Below are 18,539 nucleotides of genomic sequence, written 5' to 3'. Positions count from 1 at the left end.
CTGACGCCAGGGGCTCGAGTAGGCTCTTGGTGGCCTAGGGAGCCCTAAACTGTTAGATAACCACCACTGAAAACCTGCTGTCTTAGCTAAGATTTTTTTTTAAATGATTTGATTATTTGGGTGCCAGCGAGATGGCTTAGTGTGTGAACGAGCACTTACCACCCAGCCTGACTATCTAAGTGTGACCCCCAGGGCCCACGTAGGGGACAGGGAGACCCCCAGGGCCCACGTAGGGGACAGGGAGAACATAGTCCCAAAAGCTGTCCCCTGACCACCACACGTATACTGTGCTCACCCCTATACACACGCACATAAGAAACAGCAAACAAAAGTCAATTACGTGTAATAAAAAAACCTTTAAAATTGCTCAAGGTGCAGCTGTGGCTCCGTTGGTGGAGTTCTTGCCTGCCGTGCAAGAGGCCCTGAGTTCCATCTCCAGCACCACAGAAAATGGAGCGGGGTGGTGCGGACCCAGTGCTCCAGTGCTGAAGGGTGGAGGCAGGAAGATCAGAGGCTCAAGCTCATCCCTCTGACCCTTTTTTTTTTTTTTCAATGTTACATACATTGGTGTTTTGACTGCATGTATGTCTCTGTAAGCATGTCAGATCCCCTAGAACAGGAGTTACAGACGATTGTGAGCTGCCATGTGGGTGGTAGGAATGGAACCCAGGTCCTCTGGAAGAGCAGCCAGTGCTCTTGACCGCTGAGCCATCTCGCCAGCTCTCAAGCTCGCAAGCTCATTGTTAACTATAGCAAGGTTGAGACCAGCCTCAGCTTACATATTTTACGTGTATGAGTGTTCAGCCACGTGCATGTCTGTGTACCAAGTACATGCACACATTACAGAAATGTTCGTGGTGGGCTGTTAAAATGTAAAAAGATTTTTAAAATCTTCTGCAATGTGTTTGTGCTGCTAAAGTTTGTCCCTAGTGTTTTGTTCATGTTCAGCAAGCACTTTGCCGCAGCAACCCCAATACTTCATTTTAAAAATATAAACTATTTTTAAATTACAGAGGAACCACTAATAAGGGTCCTTTATTGAAAACTCTTCCAGTTTGAACAGTAGACACAGATCTTCCCACATGCATAGAGAAGGGCGGAATAACCTTTGATATACTCATGCTCATATGTTCTTGGTGACTTTCTTTAGTATAAAACTGCAGTGATCTCATTTGGGGTTAGAGGTTTAGCTCACTAGAAAAGTGCTTGGCTAGCAGGTTCAAGTTCCTTGGTTCAATCCCAAGCACTAAAACAAACGAGAAAACCACCAAAAATTGTGCATAGATTTCCAGGCTCTTCTCACTTTCAGGATCAGATATCTTTATCTTCCTTTTCATGTAATCTCACATGCTGTTTTTTGTCTTTGGGTGCCAGACACATACTTACAGTTTTCTTACGTTCGCCTCCCAAAAATGTACATCTGCTATTTTCCAAGAAGGTTGGTCCTGTTTCTTCTCAGGTCCCCCTGAAGTAGACCAGTGGTCACCCTCTCTAGCACAGAGGCATCAGGGTCTGCGTGACCACACACCAGCTGCACAGTGGGAGATCTGTAAAGCCACGCTGCTGTCTTAGACAGACAGACAGACCTGCCTGCCACACAGAGTGGCCCAGGGTCCATGTCCGGTGGCAGTGTGCAGGTGGAAAAGATTTTTAAACATTCCTTAGAACAGTTAGTCACAGTTGATATTTTTACCAGCTACGACAGAGAAATTAAGGATCTTCCTGTAGCTTCGGGGATTAGGGAGGTGGTGGCTTTGGGCAGAGGGACAGTTCTCGTGCTCTGTGGACTGTTATGATGGCCGTGGTTGGTAATGGATTGAATATTTGTAAAAGCAAAAGAAGATGCTGAACTTCTGGGTCACTCAGAATTGACAAGACAGCCAAAGCTACACAGAGAAACCCTGTCTTCCCCCCCCCCCCCAAATAAAAGACCAATTCTACCAGTTAATTGTTTCATAAGGTGTTATTTGACTTTAGAACTGCCTTGGATTTTAATCTTGTGTTAACATGGTAAAACAATAGTAAATAATATGTCCGACATGATCTGTGCTGGTTAGTTTTCTCAGCTTGACCCATGCTAGAGTCAGGTGGGAAGAGAAAACCTCAACTGAGAAATTGTCTCCGTCCGATGTGCCTGTGGCCATGTCTGAGGGGCGTTTTCTGGAATGATGACTGATGTGGGAGAGCCCAACACCCTGTGGGTTGTGCCATCCTTGGGTGGATGGTGCTGGGTTGTACGAGAAAGCAGGCTAAGAAGCCATTGGGAAGCAAGCCAGTCGGCAGCATCCTTTCAAGGTCGCTGCTGCAGCTCTTGCTCCAGATTCTCACCCCGACTTCCCGTCATGATGACTGGAAGCTGTAAAACAAAGGAAACTCTTTACTCCCCGGGTTGCTTCAGTCATTGCTTTATCGCTGCAAGAAGCACACTAGGACAGTGTCCTAAGCACGGTGATGAACTAAATATCAGCTGCTGGTTACACATCTGCATGAGACTTTCTACTTCTAAGGCACTTTCTCTTCCGCTGCCCCAGCCCCTTCCCCGAGCAGCTAGTGATGTGCTGATAGTATGGTCAGCATGGTGAAATGCTGACCTTTGCCTTTGAGCAAAACCAGAAAATTCAATCCAAGTATTCACTAGCTGTAGGCTGTTTGATTATGATACTCACTGCAATGAGGCAGGAGTGATGCCTTCTTACACTTCCGCCCTAGGGATGACCTCACAGATGCTGAGAACGGTGATATCCAGCTGCAGGCACAGCGAGCGTTTACCACCAGGCGGCAGATATCGGAGGAGGTGGACAGCCCTGACAACCGGGAGTCCCCCGAGGTATGGCCCCTTCCCTTGTTCCCGTCTGCAGCACATTTTAAGCAGCGGATGACCATGGATTCTGTGCTTTCTAGAATTGGGAAGTTATACGAGAAGAGGATAATGCAGTGTATAGCGGTCAGGCTGTCCAGTCGCCGCCGTCGAGTCAAGTGGATGGACAGGCTCGCCTTGCAGAAGAGTTAGATGCCAGACTTGCTGTGTTTGGAAATCCCGCCACCGGCCAGCCCGTCACCAGCTCGGTAAGATGGCTTTGTGATTTCCTGTCATCAATATGATTCAGCGGCTGTGTCTTTTGTAAACCTTTTGTCTTAAATAGCATGCAGTGATGACACGTTGGGGCTTTACAGTGTGGTTGTGTAGCCACACTTTTTACATCTATTTTATTTTAGTTCCTTCTTCCTCTGTCTCCCTTTATCCCAACCCCTTCCAACAACCCAACACCAGGTAGGAGAGAAAGGTTAGTGAGGAGAGGGGGTGTAGTTCTCTTCAGACTACTTCCTGCTGGTTAGGGGTCGCTGGGCTCCTTGGGGCAAGCCCAGTCTTGTTCAGGATATCTCTAACTTCTCGTCAGACTGCATCAATAGCAACGAGGAACAGTAGGGGGGAGCGCCAGCAGCCTTCTTTCTCAGAGCCCTCTTTCTCTCTTTGGGCTCTGTCATTTGTTCCCTCTCCAAAATCCTCAGAGGTGAAGGGCCCCTTCTCAGAGCCCACATGAGGCAGAGTCTCCTGCTGTGGACAATCGGAATCAGCCCCACATCCCACACCTAGGATTAAAACAAAAACGTGTTTCCATAACAAAACTGAGTTTTTGAAGACGCCCAAACTTTCTACTACCCCAGTAACAGTATGGAGCCGAGCATAGATAATCCTACTGGTGGCTGTAACCTCAGGGTCCCTTAGTCACCCCCTCTGCAAACCCACCTGAAACACTTTTACCAGAAACTGGCTTTCTTACTCATGTCACTCCGTGTGTTCCGTGAGGTGTCAGGGAGGACAATGGGCTTAGACTCCTTGGGTGATTTTAAAGGAGCGTTAAGAGTGACAAGAGTTAGCTCTGGATACTGTGGGGAGGTGGGGAGAATGGCGTGCCTGGGCGCCTCAGATCCCTGCTGAGGGCACAGTAAGTGGAAGAGTAGCAGGAGAGCAGGCACTTACTGGCCAGGCCATGACTGCTGTTTGTTATTTTGCAGCTTAGCAAGTGTTGTTTGGCCTGTGTTCAGACACAATTTAGAAGGCAACTTGTATTTGCCATGCTCCTACCTGTGTGTACCAGGCCAGTTTCTAGGTGGTGGAGGCTACTTGTCTCGATTAGATAAGTTGGTTCTTTTGTTCTGTTCTCTTTTGGTTTGGGTTTTTGTTGTTTTGTTTTTTAAGCTTGTGTGTGTGTATGTCTGCATGAATGAGTGTTTTCATTGCGTGTATATATACCACATATATCCTTGGTGTCCTCAGAGGCTGGAAGTCAGTGTCAGATCCCCTGGAACGGGAGTTACAGACAGTTAATGAACCACCATGTGGGTGCTGGGAACTGAACCCAGGTCCTCTAGAAGAGCAGAAAGCGCATTTAACTGCTTGACCCATCTCCATTCCCTCTGTGAGTTTTAACATACATCACAGATGTCACCAGTACACAAGTGTAGGTAAGAGGCACGTGGATTAAATGGGGAGAGAGGTGACAGTTTTGCTGGCCGTCCGCAGAGTCCAGAAGCAAGCATCCCAGCATGCACCGTCCCTGTGAGAAACTCTGGCTGGCTTTCTCTAATCTGTATCATTGAGGCAGATTCAGTAGAAGGCGGGGTTGGCTCTCTGTGGATGCTCTGGTTGTTCTCTGCCTTATTCAGTCAGAGACTGCTTTCTATGGGCTGGGCAGGCACAGGGCACCATAACCAGTCACTCACTGCGAGTCCATCTGTCAGAAAGTGAACAGAACACCTTGATCTCACAGGACTTCCATTCTAGTGCAGGGTCATTGCTGTGCCCTGTGGGCCAAATCTGCAGCTGCCTGTTGCCATAAATAAGATGTCATTGGAATCCAGCCATTCCTATTTGTCCACAGCCACGTTCACACCACTTAGAAAAACTAGCATTCAGTGTTGGACCTCCGTGGGCAGTGTTTGCTCACTTTCAGCCCCTTCTTCAAGAAGCTTTACCACACAGTTGATGTTCCTACCCATATGAGTGCCCATGAGCTCACTGCCCACCGGCCTCCTTTCCTTTCCTCCACCCTCCTGTTCTGTTGACCGTTCACTTAGGTAATTCACATGTCAGGGGTCTGGGGAGAGGGTTCATCAGATTTACACATTTGGCATAGGGAGATGACTCAGAAAAGTATTTGCCATGCAAATATGAGGCCCCGAGTATGATGCCAAAACCCGTGTAAAATAAAAGCCAGGTGAGGTGGCATGCGCTTGTCGTGTCTAGGCTGTCTGCGAGCACCACATGTTAAGAATATTTTTAAACAGCTGCATGACTGTGTTTAAACCTGAGGCGGTGTTGAGGCTACAAAATAATAAATGGTTCTTCCTTCTTACCTCCAAATAATAGCCTCAAGTGGCTATTAATGGCTTGGGGATATGTGTCCTAAGCATTATATATACATTCATAAACATACATGTATACACATATACTTGAATACGCTTGGAATTTTTTATAGAAGATTTCTTTTTAATGGTGTATATGTATCTGTATATGGGTTTGTGCACATGAGCGTAGTTACCTGTGGAGGCCAGAAGAAAGGTCCCTTAAAGCTGGAGGTACAGGTAATTGTGAGCCATCTGATGGGTGCTGAGTCCCAAAACCTGGTTCTCTAGAGAGCAGCAAGCACTCTCAACTGCTGAGTTATCTCTCCAACCCCTATATGCAGTTTTAAATGGTGTGTGTAAGTGTGTGTGCGTGAGCGTGCTACTGTTTTGTGTTCGTTGGTTTGGGGTGGCTCAAACTCAGCCTTATGTATGCAAAGCATGTGTCTTACGTCTGAGCTACATCCTCATTCCCTTGAGATCATTCGGTTCCTGCCTTCTGGTGATGTTTTTTTTACCTGCTAATTGGACTGTTTCCATGAATATCAATGTGCTTCTTTTCACATCACCAAAAATAGTCTTCAGGTTCTGGCATGGCCCGTGTACAGCATGTCCTAAAAGCACATTTTCCTGTTGTGATGAACTTTAGATTGTTTCACCAAGTGTTACCATAAACAAAAATTTGGGATATTCTGACTTCATGTGTGTGTGTTCATAAGTTTTGATGTCATTTAGTAACAAAAATAAGGTATTTCCAGGAAATAGGTCATTGGAGTGGAATGCCCAGTGCCGGGCTGTGAGGCGGGAAGTGACTGGAGATGAGGAAGGGGCAGGACCAGGGGCGGAAGCACTGTGTTTGGTGCCGTACATCCAAGTGGTAGCTGAAATTCGCTGACGGCGTCAGCCGGAGAACGAGGGGACTCAACCTAGCCCTCTGGCTGCAGCAGGCAGTCTGGACATACGGAAATAAGGCTTGAAGCAGGAAGCCCGTGTCACCACTTGCCGTAATTACAGTGACAAATGGTGACATTTTTTATTTGGGTCGAGCAAGAAAAGCCATACCTGAACTATCAGGAAAGGTGAAGGTATTTTAGCGCTCACTAGGAGAGACTGACGAGGGTGGAGGAGTGAGTCGAGAGTGGGTGTGTACGGGGAATATCCAGGCCCAGTTGTCAGCAGAGGGACCAGAAAGTACAAAGAACTGCCTCTTTTTGGGGGGTGGAGGGAGGAGAGCAAAGGCACCCCCGTGTGGGCCTTCCCACCCCCTCCCCGGCATGCTTTCTTCTGCTCTCTGGCCCTCACCCTTGCCACCTTGCCTGCACTCTGAGGGAAGGCCTAAAAATGCTGCTTGTTTCCTCCCTGAAGAATCATTCCAGCAGAGGAGGCAGCGTGCAAGCCTGTATCTTCGAGGAACAGCCTGCACTTCCTGTGGTGAGTTTTCCCCTCTCCCCTCCGCCAAGAATGAAAGTTTCCAGACTCAGCCATTTTTTAATTGTTGCGTATCACAATACTGAGTGGCCCAGTTGGAGACTGAGGAGACACGTGGCACGGCCTTGGAAGGCAAGCCTCAGAGAACTGTCTCCGGTAGAGCAGGCTCTGTGCTGCTGGTGGGATATGGCTTCTCAGCTGTGTCTGCTGTTGTAAGTTAAAAAAAAAAATCAGTGTGATGGGCTATATAATGTTTATTATTAGTCTCAAGATTATCACGGCAGTATTATCTAACCCGCTGTCACAAATAATGAGACACAGACACCTGTTAGATTTATAATTGCCTTGTTTACCTTGGGCCGGGCAGGTATTTCACCTACACTGTCTCATAACCTCACCATCCATCTCCCAGCCCCCACCCAATGCCATCCACCTTAATCCTCTTCATCTGGTCTACCTTCCCTACATAATTCCATGGCACTTGCTTGTATTTTTTTATCTGGGCCTTTTAACGCCATGATTGGAATCCTTTCTTTTGGCCCACGTGGTTTCTTTGGCCTTGCTAACCCATCGTAACATCCTCCTTCCTCCTCTTCCTGTCCATCTGTTTCCCGTGATTCTCTTGAACCCAAAAGCCCGGGAACCTCAGCCACGCCTCCCCCATTCTGTTCTGCCCAGGTATAGGCTGTCTAATCAACCAGTCAGGTGTAATGACTTAGGCAGGTTTTACACAACAAGGATAGGTTTACGTGAGAATGTGCTCTTCTGAGCAGAGAGACAAGAGCTTGGGGGCCAGTAACATGCCCCCAACATGTTACCAACCTCCAACATGTATCTCTGTGCTGCTGGGAGGGGGTGGGCCACAGCTACCCTACACGAGATACACAGTGTCCAGCTGTGCACTGACACATACCCAGCTGCGAGATCTGCCCATTGCGTGAGTTGTCTAGTCAGGGACATCCGTCGCTCAGTCCAGTGTGTGCCCACGGCCAGGTTGGCTCTTCACCTCCTGGCACCTCCCTCCCCGTTGGTCTTGGTCTACCAGGCAGCGGAGATTGCCATCTCCATAGTGATCCTCCTGGCTTCTTCCTGACTCCCCTCTCCTTCCGCCAAGGTCTCACTGACTGTGACCGGATCTTATGTACCCTGGGCCTTCCTTCTGCCTGATCCTCCTGCCTCCATCACCCAAATGGTAGAATTACAAGCGTTTGCCACCATGCTTGATTTGTGTAGTTCTGGAGATCAAACTTAGAGCTTCCAGAATGCTAGGAGAACGCTCCACCAGCTGAGCTGTACCTAGTCCTGCTTGTGTTTTCAAATAGAATTAACCTCTGAGGCTCCTGCCTCTTCAGCCTGCCCTTCCCCTGGCCTGCCACCTGCTGGCCTGCCCCCTGTCTGCCTTCTTCCACATGCCCAATTAATGCTTTTTCTCGTTTATCTGTATACACATCCTATTTCTCCTCCTGAAAGTACCTCCCCCTTCCCACCAATTACTGCATCTTTGAAGGTCAGCCTTTATATCGGTTTTGAGAAGTGAGGGTTATGTTTTCATGGGATTACAGCAAGGGGGTGCTGAGGTCCAGGATCAGCACTAAGGAGGGTGGCTTATCTGTCAGAGATGAGAAAGATGGTTTCATACTGAAAAGGATTCCTTCCCTTCCTGTGCTGAGCATGAGGGGGCCACCTGACCTTGAAGCCCACTGGCCTCATCAACATGACAGCCAATCATAGAGGCCATGGAGGTGCTACCCTGATAGCCTGTCTTGCGGTCCCCGTCCTGTCTTGTCTGGCTCCTCTGTTAGCCCAGAGCAGGTATAAGGAGAGGCAAGATCTTACTCTGTAGCCCTTGGCTGGTCGGAACTCACTTGGTAGATCAGGTGGCCTCAGACTCACAGAGCTCCACCTGCCTCTGCCCTCCAGCACCTATGTGGTTTCTGAGGTTAGTGTGCCTTGATTTAGACCTCAGATCCTTTTCTTAGAAGTAGTGGCACAGAAGTTGCTTCCTTTCCAAAGCCTCAACTTAATCGTCAGCAAAGTGGACTAGTGTTAACAGTAATCTCATCAGCTTGTATACGCATGTGCGTGTGTGTGTGTGTGTGTATGTGTGTGTGTGTGTAGCCCTAAATATATGGCTGCTAGTGTTGACATGTTTTATCATGTTCGGTGTCTGTTTTCTTTCCTCCCAAGTGAATTGCTATCTATTTTTTTAATATGATTTACGATGAGGTTCACTGTTCTAAATTTAAAATGTGTCTTCTGCCTGTTTTCTCTTCTGATGCATGGTTTTAGTTCAGAATCAAATAGGGGTTACTTCAGGCCAGGGGCCCGGTCAGGTCTTCTCCCAGGTTAACCCGGAGTCATTTTGTTGTATTTATTAGCTTCTGCCTACTTCATCTGGGTTGCCACCAGGTTGGGAAGAGAAGCAGGATGAGAGAGGACGTTCGTACTACGTAGACCACAACTCTAGAACCACCACATGGGCCAAGCCCACCATGCAGGTACTCCTCTCTCAGCCTTCCCGCTGAGCGCAGGCCTCACACTTGCAGTGTCCTCTGCTTGATCTGTCTCCTGTGGTGAGCGTCCAGACGAACCACCCCTTGTTATTACATGAAGCAGATCGAATGGTAATAATCTGGTCCTTCGGATGACTGTACGCTCAGTGAGTGTGTTGTTTTGTTTTGGTGTACATATGTCTGTGTGTTGGTGCGCATGCGTGTGGGATTATGTGTGTGTGTTTGGCTGTGCGTGCTCATGAGAAAGCATGTTTGTGTGGAGGCTTTGAATTGGCTCTGTGTTCTTCAGTTGCTCTCCATGTCTTTTATTGAGTCAGGGTATTTTGCTGAAATTGGAGGTCTGGGATCTGGTCTCTCTCAGACGATGGGATCATAGCTGGCCACCGGGCCGCCTGCCTTTTATGCGTGCCGTGGATCTCAGCTCTGGTCTTCACACTATTGGCAAACACTTTATCCACCGAGGCATCTCCCGGTGCCCTTGTTAGATATTTGGCTAAAAGGTGGTCCTGGTGATTGGTATCTAAAGGAACTGTATAATTATGGGGTGGAGAAATTTTATAATGATGGCTCAATGGTTTAGAGCACTGGCTTCTCTTGCAGAGGACCCAGGTTCAGTACCCAGCACCCGCATGAGGGCTCACAACCATCCATGAACTAGTTCTAGAGGACACACATGCCCTCTTCCAGCCCTCATGGGCACTGCATGCATTTGGTACATAGCCATACATAGAAGCAAAACACCCGTACAGATAAAAGAAAATAAATAAAAAAATTTTAAAAGACGTTTATAATTGCTAGGTCTTCCTTGTATTGGACTGATAGCATGTTTATTCTATCTTATCACCATTTCTTATCACTGAGATTTTTTTTTAATGTTTATTTATTTATTTATTGCGGTTGGGCACCACAGTGTGTGTGTGTGTGTGTGTGTGTGTGTGTAGAAAACTTAAAGGAGTCTGTCCTCCTTTTCTGCCATGTGGGTTCTGGGGAATCAAACTCAGATCCTCAGGCTTAGCAGCAAGCACCTTTGCCCGCTCAGCTGCCTGACAGGCCCTGAGGCTGTTTCTGTGCTGCTGTTTCCATTGTGACTCTTAAGGGCCAAAGCTAGCTTTCTGCTCTAGACACTGTATCCTTACTGTTGGCTGCATGGCCTGGACAGATGTCCACCAGGGCAGTTAACAGTCATCTTACCATGTGTCCATTAGCTGAGGAAATTGGTATGAGTTTACTAAATTATTATAGAAACAAAGTTTGATATAAAACTTTACTTAAAATTCAGGGGGGAAAAGATTAAAATGTTGGTGATTTGGGCCTGGAGAGATGGCTCAGTGATTTAAGAGCACCTGCCGCTCTTCCAGAGGACTCAAGTTCAGTGCCAGCACCCACATCAGGGCCTTGCACTCATCTGTAACTCCGCTCGAGGGAATCCAACGCCTCTGACCTCTCCACAGGCCCCTGTGCTCATGTTCATGTACTCATACACACACCTTCTCATAATAAAAATAAGAATTAGCCTCAAATGTCTAGGACTGCTTTACAAGTGCGCCTTCTTTATACAGGTTAAGCTAGCTGTTTTAATTACACTATTTACTTGTGAGTGCTCGATAGTTTTACAGTATGACTTAATTAATACGCCAGGCCCCAGTGGAGAGCAGTCAGCGGCCATCAAGCCAGAGTTCCGCAGGCCCTCAGCCACAGCTCCCCACCAGTGACCCTGCTCACCAGGCCAGCCCGCCATCTGGCACTCAGCAAGCATTCCTTCCCAAAGGTTGGGAAGTCCGGCATGCACCAAACGGGAGGCCTTTCTTTATTGACCACAACACCAAGACCACCAGCTGGGTAACTTCCACGCTCCTCACTTTAAGTTGATAGCAGCAGCCACTTCTGTATCCTGTCACGTGTGTGAGTGCAGCCTGCCTTTCCACCTAGGAAGTGCATTACATGTCGAAGTCTTCGTTCTGGGGGTGGGTTTTTGGCTTTTATCTGAGGTGAAGTCTTATGTAGCCTAGGTTGCCCTAGAACTTGCTGTATAACTGAAGATGAGCTTGGACTCTGATTTTCCTGCCTCCACCTCTGAGGTTCCACACATGAGGCCCCGTTCCTGTGGTGCTAGGAATGAAAGCCAGCACTTGTTTTTATTTATTTTTTGTTTTGTTTTATTTTTTGTTTTATGTACTTTGGTGTTTTGCCTTCGTGTATGTCTGTATGAGGGAGTCAGATCACTTAGAGCTGGATTGCAGACAGTTGTGAGCAGTTATGTGGGTGCTGAGGACTGAACTCAGGTCCTCTGGAAGAACAGCCTCTGCTCTTAACCACTGAGCCATCACTCCAGCCCTGGGAATGCAAGTGCTTTCCAGCTGAGCTACACCCCCAGCTTCAGGGAGTCTTAATAATAGCGTTTGTATGCAAAGTATATTTATGCTCCTTTTTGAGATTAGATTTTATAAGGTGTCAAATTTATTTCCTGTTTCCAGTTTTTGGCTCACTGGTCATAAAAGCTTAGAAAGTTTTTTAGTAATAATTTTCTACCTTTATATGAGACTTTTCTAATTTCAAAGCACTTGCAAGTTTCTATCTCATTTATTAATACTACCAGACAGATCTTTTTTTGTTGCTGTTAGAATTTGTTTACATTATTTTATGTGTATGACTGCCTACATGTATGCCTGAGCAACAGTGGAGGCCAGAAGAGGGCATCAGGTCCTCTGGGATTAGAGTTACAGATGGTTGTAGGCCACGGCATGGGTGCTCAGACCACATACCCTGGCCCTCTGAAGGAACAGATGAGTCCTGATATTTTTAGTTTACATCTTAGTTGTTTGATGTTTAGCTCATCACCAACAAAAGTGCTATCAAAATTTCTAACACTTGAGACTAATAACTGCTTAAACAAATCTAAAATAGCTTAATAACTTGACTAATATTAAAGTAATTATACATTAATTAATGTGAATAAATTGAATTTTGTTTCCTTTTTAAGATTTGAATTGTTTTTGGTAGCCTCTTCTCTAGATTACCATCCTGTTTAGATAGATAGATAGACAGACAGACAGATAGGTAGATACTCAAACAGATGCCACAACATATGGTTCTATTTATTCATTTGTGTGTTTGATTACACGCGTGCATGTATTTATCCTGTATGTGTACATGCATGTGTGCCACAGCATGTGTGTGGAGGTCAGAGGGTAACTTGTAGGAGTCTGTTCTCTCCTTTACAATCTGGGTCCCAGGTATTACACTCAGGGTATCAGGCCATCAGGCACCTCAGCCCGCCGAGCCATCTCGCCTGCCCAGATGTAGGCCAGTTTAATGCTGCCATCTTACACCAGTTTCTGTGCAAAGAAAAACTTGAAACAGTTCAGGTTCCAACAAACTGGCTAAAATGTTCTCAGTGGGTTCACAGAGGGGTGACATAATTCTCAGCGCTGATCCCACTGGGAAGTGACCTCGTCCCCTCAGTAGGATGGCCTCTCAGCAGTATCTTCTTGGAGAAATAAGTCACTAGTGAAGGAATTAAAGTACAGTAAGGTTCTAGGCACATGGCTAGAACCCCAGCATTTGAGGCTGTTAGGAGGGTCCGGGCTCCAGTGCCAGTCTGGGCTGAGCTCCTGTCTCACAAAGTATGAATGAAATATGAAAGAGTATTTCATTTATTTCTCCATTTTCATGTATGTGTATGTGTGCGTTTGTGTGTGTGCTGCATGTGTACATTGCCTGCATGTATGTGTTCATGCTACTGTGTGAGTTCATGCTTTGTGTGCGTATGTGTGTTCATATGTGTGCATGCTGCTCGTGTGTGTGTGAGACCATTGGAGGCCTGAGCTTGATGCCAGAAATCATCCTCCATTGCTTTTCTAGTAACTCAGGGAGGCAGGCCCTGTCACTCTAGCCCACAGCTCGTTTGCAGCTCGTCCGCCTAGCCAGCTTGCTGTGGGGACCCCCTCTCCACCATCCAAGGCCAGAATTACAGTGGGTCCCGGTGCGTGCGTGGGCCCTCGGGACCCACACTCCAGGCCTCGCTCTCTCATGGCACAGGCGTTAGCACAGGGCTGTCTCTCCAACTGTAAGGAGAGTATTTTAAATACCCATCAATGTGAACAGAACCGCTGCAGCACGGTGACTATTATTTTAAAACATGTGTGTCGTTTTGTTTATGACTGAACCAAATAAAGGAGGATCCAAGACTGAAAACCTCGGCTCCTCCGAAAGCGAAGACATCAGCCGACTCGTCCAGTGACCTGGGACCTTTGCCTGTAAGTTCTGCTGCTGAGCTCACCTAACTCAGAATACATGAGTTCTCTAATGATTCTAACGAACGTTGTTGTTAAACTGTGACGCCCTCTGCTAAAAACGGTATGTTCGAATTAAGCATACAGCCAGCGCTTAGGGTTTTTTTTTTTAGTTTTGGTTTTGTTTTTTAAGATAATCTTCTACCTCAAAGACCTGGCACTGAAATAATTGCAATGATGTTCCATTACAGCCAGGATGGGAGGAGCGGACCCACACAGATGGAAGAGTCTTCTACATAAACCACAGTAGGTGCCATGACTTCTCTAGCGCAGTTCCTTGTGGTGCCGAGTTCTGGGCATGAGGAAGAGGACTGTCTCTTGTCTTTTCCCTCCTAGATATAAAGAAGACACAGTGGGAAGATCCCCGGCTGCAGAACGTGACAATAACTGGACCAGTGAGTACCCCCACCCTGGGGCTCTGGGTCAGGGGGATCCAAGAGGAACAGCCTTTGCTGGCCTCTTTCTGAAAAGGTGGTGTGAAGCTGTTTTTACCCTGTGTCCCAAACTTGGACAGTGAGACTCAGTCAGGGGCTGGGGCAGAAGGCTGCTCAGCGGAGGCTCCCTAAAACCAAAAGACACACCGGAGAGGAGCCAGCCTGTGACAGGGTGTGTGTGTGGCTGCTCTTGTCCTCTCCAGGATCACACCTTCAACAAGATTTTTAATCAGAGCCATTCCAGATACCCACTATTTAGGTCCTGTTCATATTTTCTGTAACTATTACTTATTTTGTACTTGATTATACTACCCTTGACTTGGGTTAATTATAGGAAACTCAGTCTCTCTAATATAGCTACTTTTTTATTTTCCTCCAAATTTGTTAATTCACAAAATTAATAAAAATTAAATGTAAGGGGTTTTTTGTTTGTTTGTTTGTTTTTTAGATTAGTGTTTATTATCTTGGTATGTACTCTTTTAAAATAAAAAAAAAAGAACAGGAGCTCCTAGGAGTTGAACAAGAAAGTGTATTTTTTCAAATTTGTTCCTTTAATGGAGAAGACAATTCCAAAGCCTTTCAGAAGTAGAAATTTTTGTTTCTAAATTTTCTCTACTTGAAAGACTTATTTTGCCTCTGGCATGTCACATTTTAACAATATTGCATGGTGACACATGCTGCTAAGCCTAGTACTCGTAAGGTAGAGGCAGGTGGATTTCTGTGAGTTCAAGGCCGGCCTGGTCTACCGAGAATTCAGGGACAGCCAGTGATACATAAGAGAGACTGCCTTAAAAAAAAAGAAAAGAAAAATTGCAGCCATGGGGCCTAATGAATGCAATTTTATCTTAAAGAAACATTTAAGTTTTCCGTTTGCTTTTCTTCAAATGAAACTTTAATTTCCAAATAATTATTGTTTATATATATCCTATATATATTAAGAAAATATCCAGGGGGAGTTTATAATACTGTTTAAAGTAAAAACACCCTAAATTTTCTTTGTTTTCCCAAATTTTTCAACTAAAGGCAGTGCCCTACTCCCGGGATTACAAGAGAAAGTACGAGTTCTTCCGAAGAAAGCTGAAGAAGCAGGTTTGTGACATTGTACCAGCCACTCGTAGAGAATGGGGGGGGGCGTGTGTAGTGCAGTTTCCTGTGGAGACCCCAGCCGCCGGGCGCCCGCACCTGGAGTTCAGGTGGTTGTGAGCTGCGCAGTGTGAATGCTCTCAGGTGAGGTGAGGTCCGTTGCCTGAGCAGTGCACGCTCTTAACTGCCGAGCTTAACTCTCCAGACTTAGGATGGATATATCTCAGGTAACGGGCTCACATTCATGTTTATTTTCCAGGAGTCTTTGTAACATAGAAAAACATCATGAGACATTTCCTTAGGTCTCTTGGGCCTTGGTCTTTGTGACTTTGTGCTCAGAAGATTTTCTTTTTACTTTGTGTTTGAGAGACTTCTGGGTTAAGCCATCTGTTCTTCATAGCTTTAAGTACATTTCTACATCTTGTCTTCCTCGTGCACTGACCCCTTCCTCCTTTCCCTGCAGTTTAGGAGCATGGCCACTAGGTGGGACTGTTGGGTTGTGCTTTCTTGGGTGAATTTTCCAGGGATTCAAAATGGTGGGTTGGATGCCAGTGTTTTTTCATTTGCAAATTTAGCAAAAGGAAGTACTACTACTACTTCTTTTTTTTTTTTTTTTTTTTTTTGGTGTAAATATTATATTCCCCCCGACTTTCTAAATAGAAAAGGCCTTTTAAATTTTCCCAAAGTTCAGTGATATCCTTAAATGATAGCTTTGTGTCTAAATTACTCTGAAAGTTGTTGGCTACCTTTAGGCGTTCTGATTTTAAAGCGTTTGATGAGGGAGATGGGTAGATAGTCCAGTGCTTGTTGGGCACTCAGGAGGCAGAAGCAGGCAGATCTCTGAGTCTGAGGCCAGCCTGGTCTATGTAGAGAGTTACAGGGCAGGCAGAGCTACACAGATAAACTCTGTCTCAAAGAAACAAAGCCAAAAAAATTTAAAAAGATGGGAGCTTGGACCTGGTGGTGCACGCCTTTACTACCAGGACTTGGGAGGCAGGAGCAGGCAGATTTCTGAGTTTGAAGCCAGCCTTGCCTACATAGAGAATTCCAAGCCAGCCTTGGCTACATAATGAGAATACATCTTAAAAGGTTAAGGAAAAAAAAAAAGGTAGAACGCATCTCCTAAGTCTGAAGAGATGGCTCCGTAGTTAAGAGCGTGTACTATTGCCCTCTCACCTGTACATACATACACACATAGAGACAAACTACTCAGACACTTTATAAATAAGCGAATACATGGGCATGTGGTGCTCAATTTTTTAAATATAACTAAACCGTTGGTGTTTTGAGACATTCTGGCTGGGGCCCAGGCTAGCCTCCGACTCATGCTGACCTGCCTCCTTTGGCTGTTAGCTGTTCCCACAGACAGCTGTTCATGGGCGGCTTCTGGAAGTTTGGACTTGGTGGTGCCCTCCCCCACTCCTACCCCCGTGCTGTGCAGTCCTTGAAGCAGCCTCCTCTTGTGCCCGGGTCTTTGTTCCCTGTCCCCATCCCTCACCCCACTGAGGGACCTGGCCCAGAGCAAGGCCCTTTCCTGCACCAGTTGCCTGGTGATTAGTCTTGGAAAGCCGCTTTTCTCCAGGCCTGCTGTTATTTAACTTGCAGGAACTGTGGGGCAAACCAGTGAGGTGCTTATTCCGCTTCTGTGGGTTGTTGTTTGTACTAAGTTGAGGGACTTTCTGTTTCCCCTCAACATACTAGCGGATTGACATGTTCTCTGAAGAGCTGCTCTTTCTCTCTTTGGTCTGACAGAAGACTTCTGTTCTCCTAACAGAGCCGACGTGACAGCTGTACACAAAGCACTCAGGGGACACACTCAGATACACTTCATAGTGTTTACAGTAGGCTCCGAGCCATAGTTGTCCACACTTGCCTCTAAAGCACAGGACCTAAAAGAGATGAGGGAGCCAGGAGTCTACATTAAGAGCAGAGGCTGGAGAGCCAGACCTTCTCAGCTTCTGAAGTCTCCAGTTTCCTCATGATAAGGTGGAGACAGTAGCTTGTGACAGTGTTGGTGTGACGAGTGAATGAACGAGCCCATCACATGCAGAGGACAGCGCCTGTGGCAGGAGCAGGAGCAGGCAGAGAGCGAGCAGCCTGCAGTAGGTGAAACGCTGGTGCAGAATGGCCAGGCCTATAACTCATGTGGAACGCGCTGCTGGCGAAATGCGTCTGTTCTCACAGTCTGTAGCTTCTTTACACATAAAACTCAGAAATGATGAGTTTTTAGAAGAATGTGCTGCCACTGTAGAAGAATGTTAAGGCTGTATGTCTGCACTGGGTGGGGCGGTAAGGGGTGCTGAGGATAGAAGGTCTTGAGTTCTAGGCCACCCTGAGCTAGATAGCAAGCGCACGGCCAAGCTGGGTGACAAAAACAGACCTGTTTCTTGAAGCAGAGAGGGGGAGGAAGGGAAGGTCAATACGCCCGAGTAGGTTTTTCCTCGTGGGTTTGCTTACAGGAAAACGGCGTGGGCAGAGTGAAGTGTGGTAACACGCCAGGCTGGTGTAAACCATGTCTCTCCTCCCTGGCTCTGCAGAATGACATTCCAAACAAATTTGAAATGAAACTCCGCCGTGCAAATATCCTGGAGGATTCTTACCGGAGGATCATGGGAGTGAAGAGAGCCGACTTCCTCAAGGCTCGCCTCTGGATTGAGTTTGATGGTGAAAAGGGACTGGACTATGGAGGCGTTGCTCGAGAGTGGTTCTTCCTCATTTCAAAGGAGATGTTCAATCCTTACTACGGGCTGTTCGAGTACTCTGCTACGTAAGTCCAACTACGACTGTAGTCCCCTGACACCATACCTGGCATACATTCTTTAAATGACTGTGTACATGAAAAACGGTCAATTCTCCAGAACTAGGTTGCCCGTTAGAAAGCATGGGCTGCGTGATTGACGTCACAGGGAGATGATAACTGATGTTTCAGAAATGACTTTCTAAAATTGGGTTATATAACATAAAAATTAACATTTTAACCACGTGTGTATGTGTGTGTCCGCAGTAGATTGCACATGATAGGAAGGGCCTCTTCCAGAGGGCTTCCACTCTGGCCTTCTGTGAGCACACACTTGGCTGACATTTCAAGTACATTCTGCATTATTGATCTCTGTACTTCTCCCATCCTCCTGAAGTAAGTCTCCATTAAACACTTTCCCCTCTGGCTCCTGGCAGACACTGCTCTGCTGTTCTCTAGTGACAGTAGTTGCACAGTACCATGCAGCTTTTGGCCTCCGTGTGTGGATTATTTCACTTAGTATCTGCCGAGTGATATTCCCTTGGGAAACATGAACAAACCTCTGTTTGCCCCAGATAGGGTACTAAGAACGGACCAAGTAGGATTCTACCAAAGTCCAGCGTGGTCTTACTTGAATTACTTTTAGAATTGTGGGTGAGGGATTGATTCTTCCTGCGTCAGGGATGACTCACAGCCAGCTGTGTAA

At 46.6% G+C, this 18,539-nt stretch overlaps 1 protein-coding gene across 5 annotated transcripts in view; it reads left to right on the top strand.

Annotated features, from left to right (window-relative positions):
- The window catches only part of Nedd4 (NEDD4 E3 ubiquitin protein ligase), a 91,421-nt gene that overhangs the window by 59,972 nt on the left and 12,910 nt on the right, over window positions 1-18,539 (top strand). For 3 of the 5 annotated variants that reach the window (XM_060384776.1, XM_060384778.1, XM_060384777.1), the window contains 9 exons: window positions 2,710-2,827; window positions 2,902-3,066; window positions 6,712-6,777; window positions 9,153-9,272; window positions 13,463-13,543; window positions 13,771-13,825; window positions 13,916-13,974; window positions 15,037-15,102; window positions 17,634-17,863. In XM_060384776.1, coding sequence (XP_060240759.1) covers window positions 2,710-2,827; window positions 2,902-3,066; window positions 6,712-6,777; window positions 9,153-9,272; window positions 13,463-13,543; window positions 13,771-13,825; window positions 13,916-13,974; window positions 15,037-15,102; window positions 17,634-17,863 — 960 coding nt within the window. Of the gene's footprint in view, window positions 1-2,709; window positions 2,828-2,901; window positions 3,067-6,711; window positions 6,778-9,152; window positions 9,273-10,925; window positions 11,127-13,462; window positions 13,544-13,770; window positions 13,826-13,915; window positions 13,975-15,036; window positions 15,103-17,633; window positions 17,864-18,539 lie in introns of all 5 variants that reach the window. The other 2 variants (XM_021637982.2, XM_060384775.1) reach the window with 2 other exon arrangements.

The sequence above is a fragment of the Meriones unguiculatus genome, chromosome 6 (genome assembly GCF_030254825.1).
Source record: "Meriones unguiculatus strain TT.TT164.6M chromosome 6, Bangor_MerUng_6.1, whole genome shotgun sequence".
NCBI lineage: Eukaryota > Metazoa > Chordata > Mammalia > Rodentia > Muridae > Meriones > Meriones unguiculatus.
This window is presented reverse-complemented; position numbering and strand designations above follow the sequence as displayed.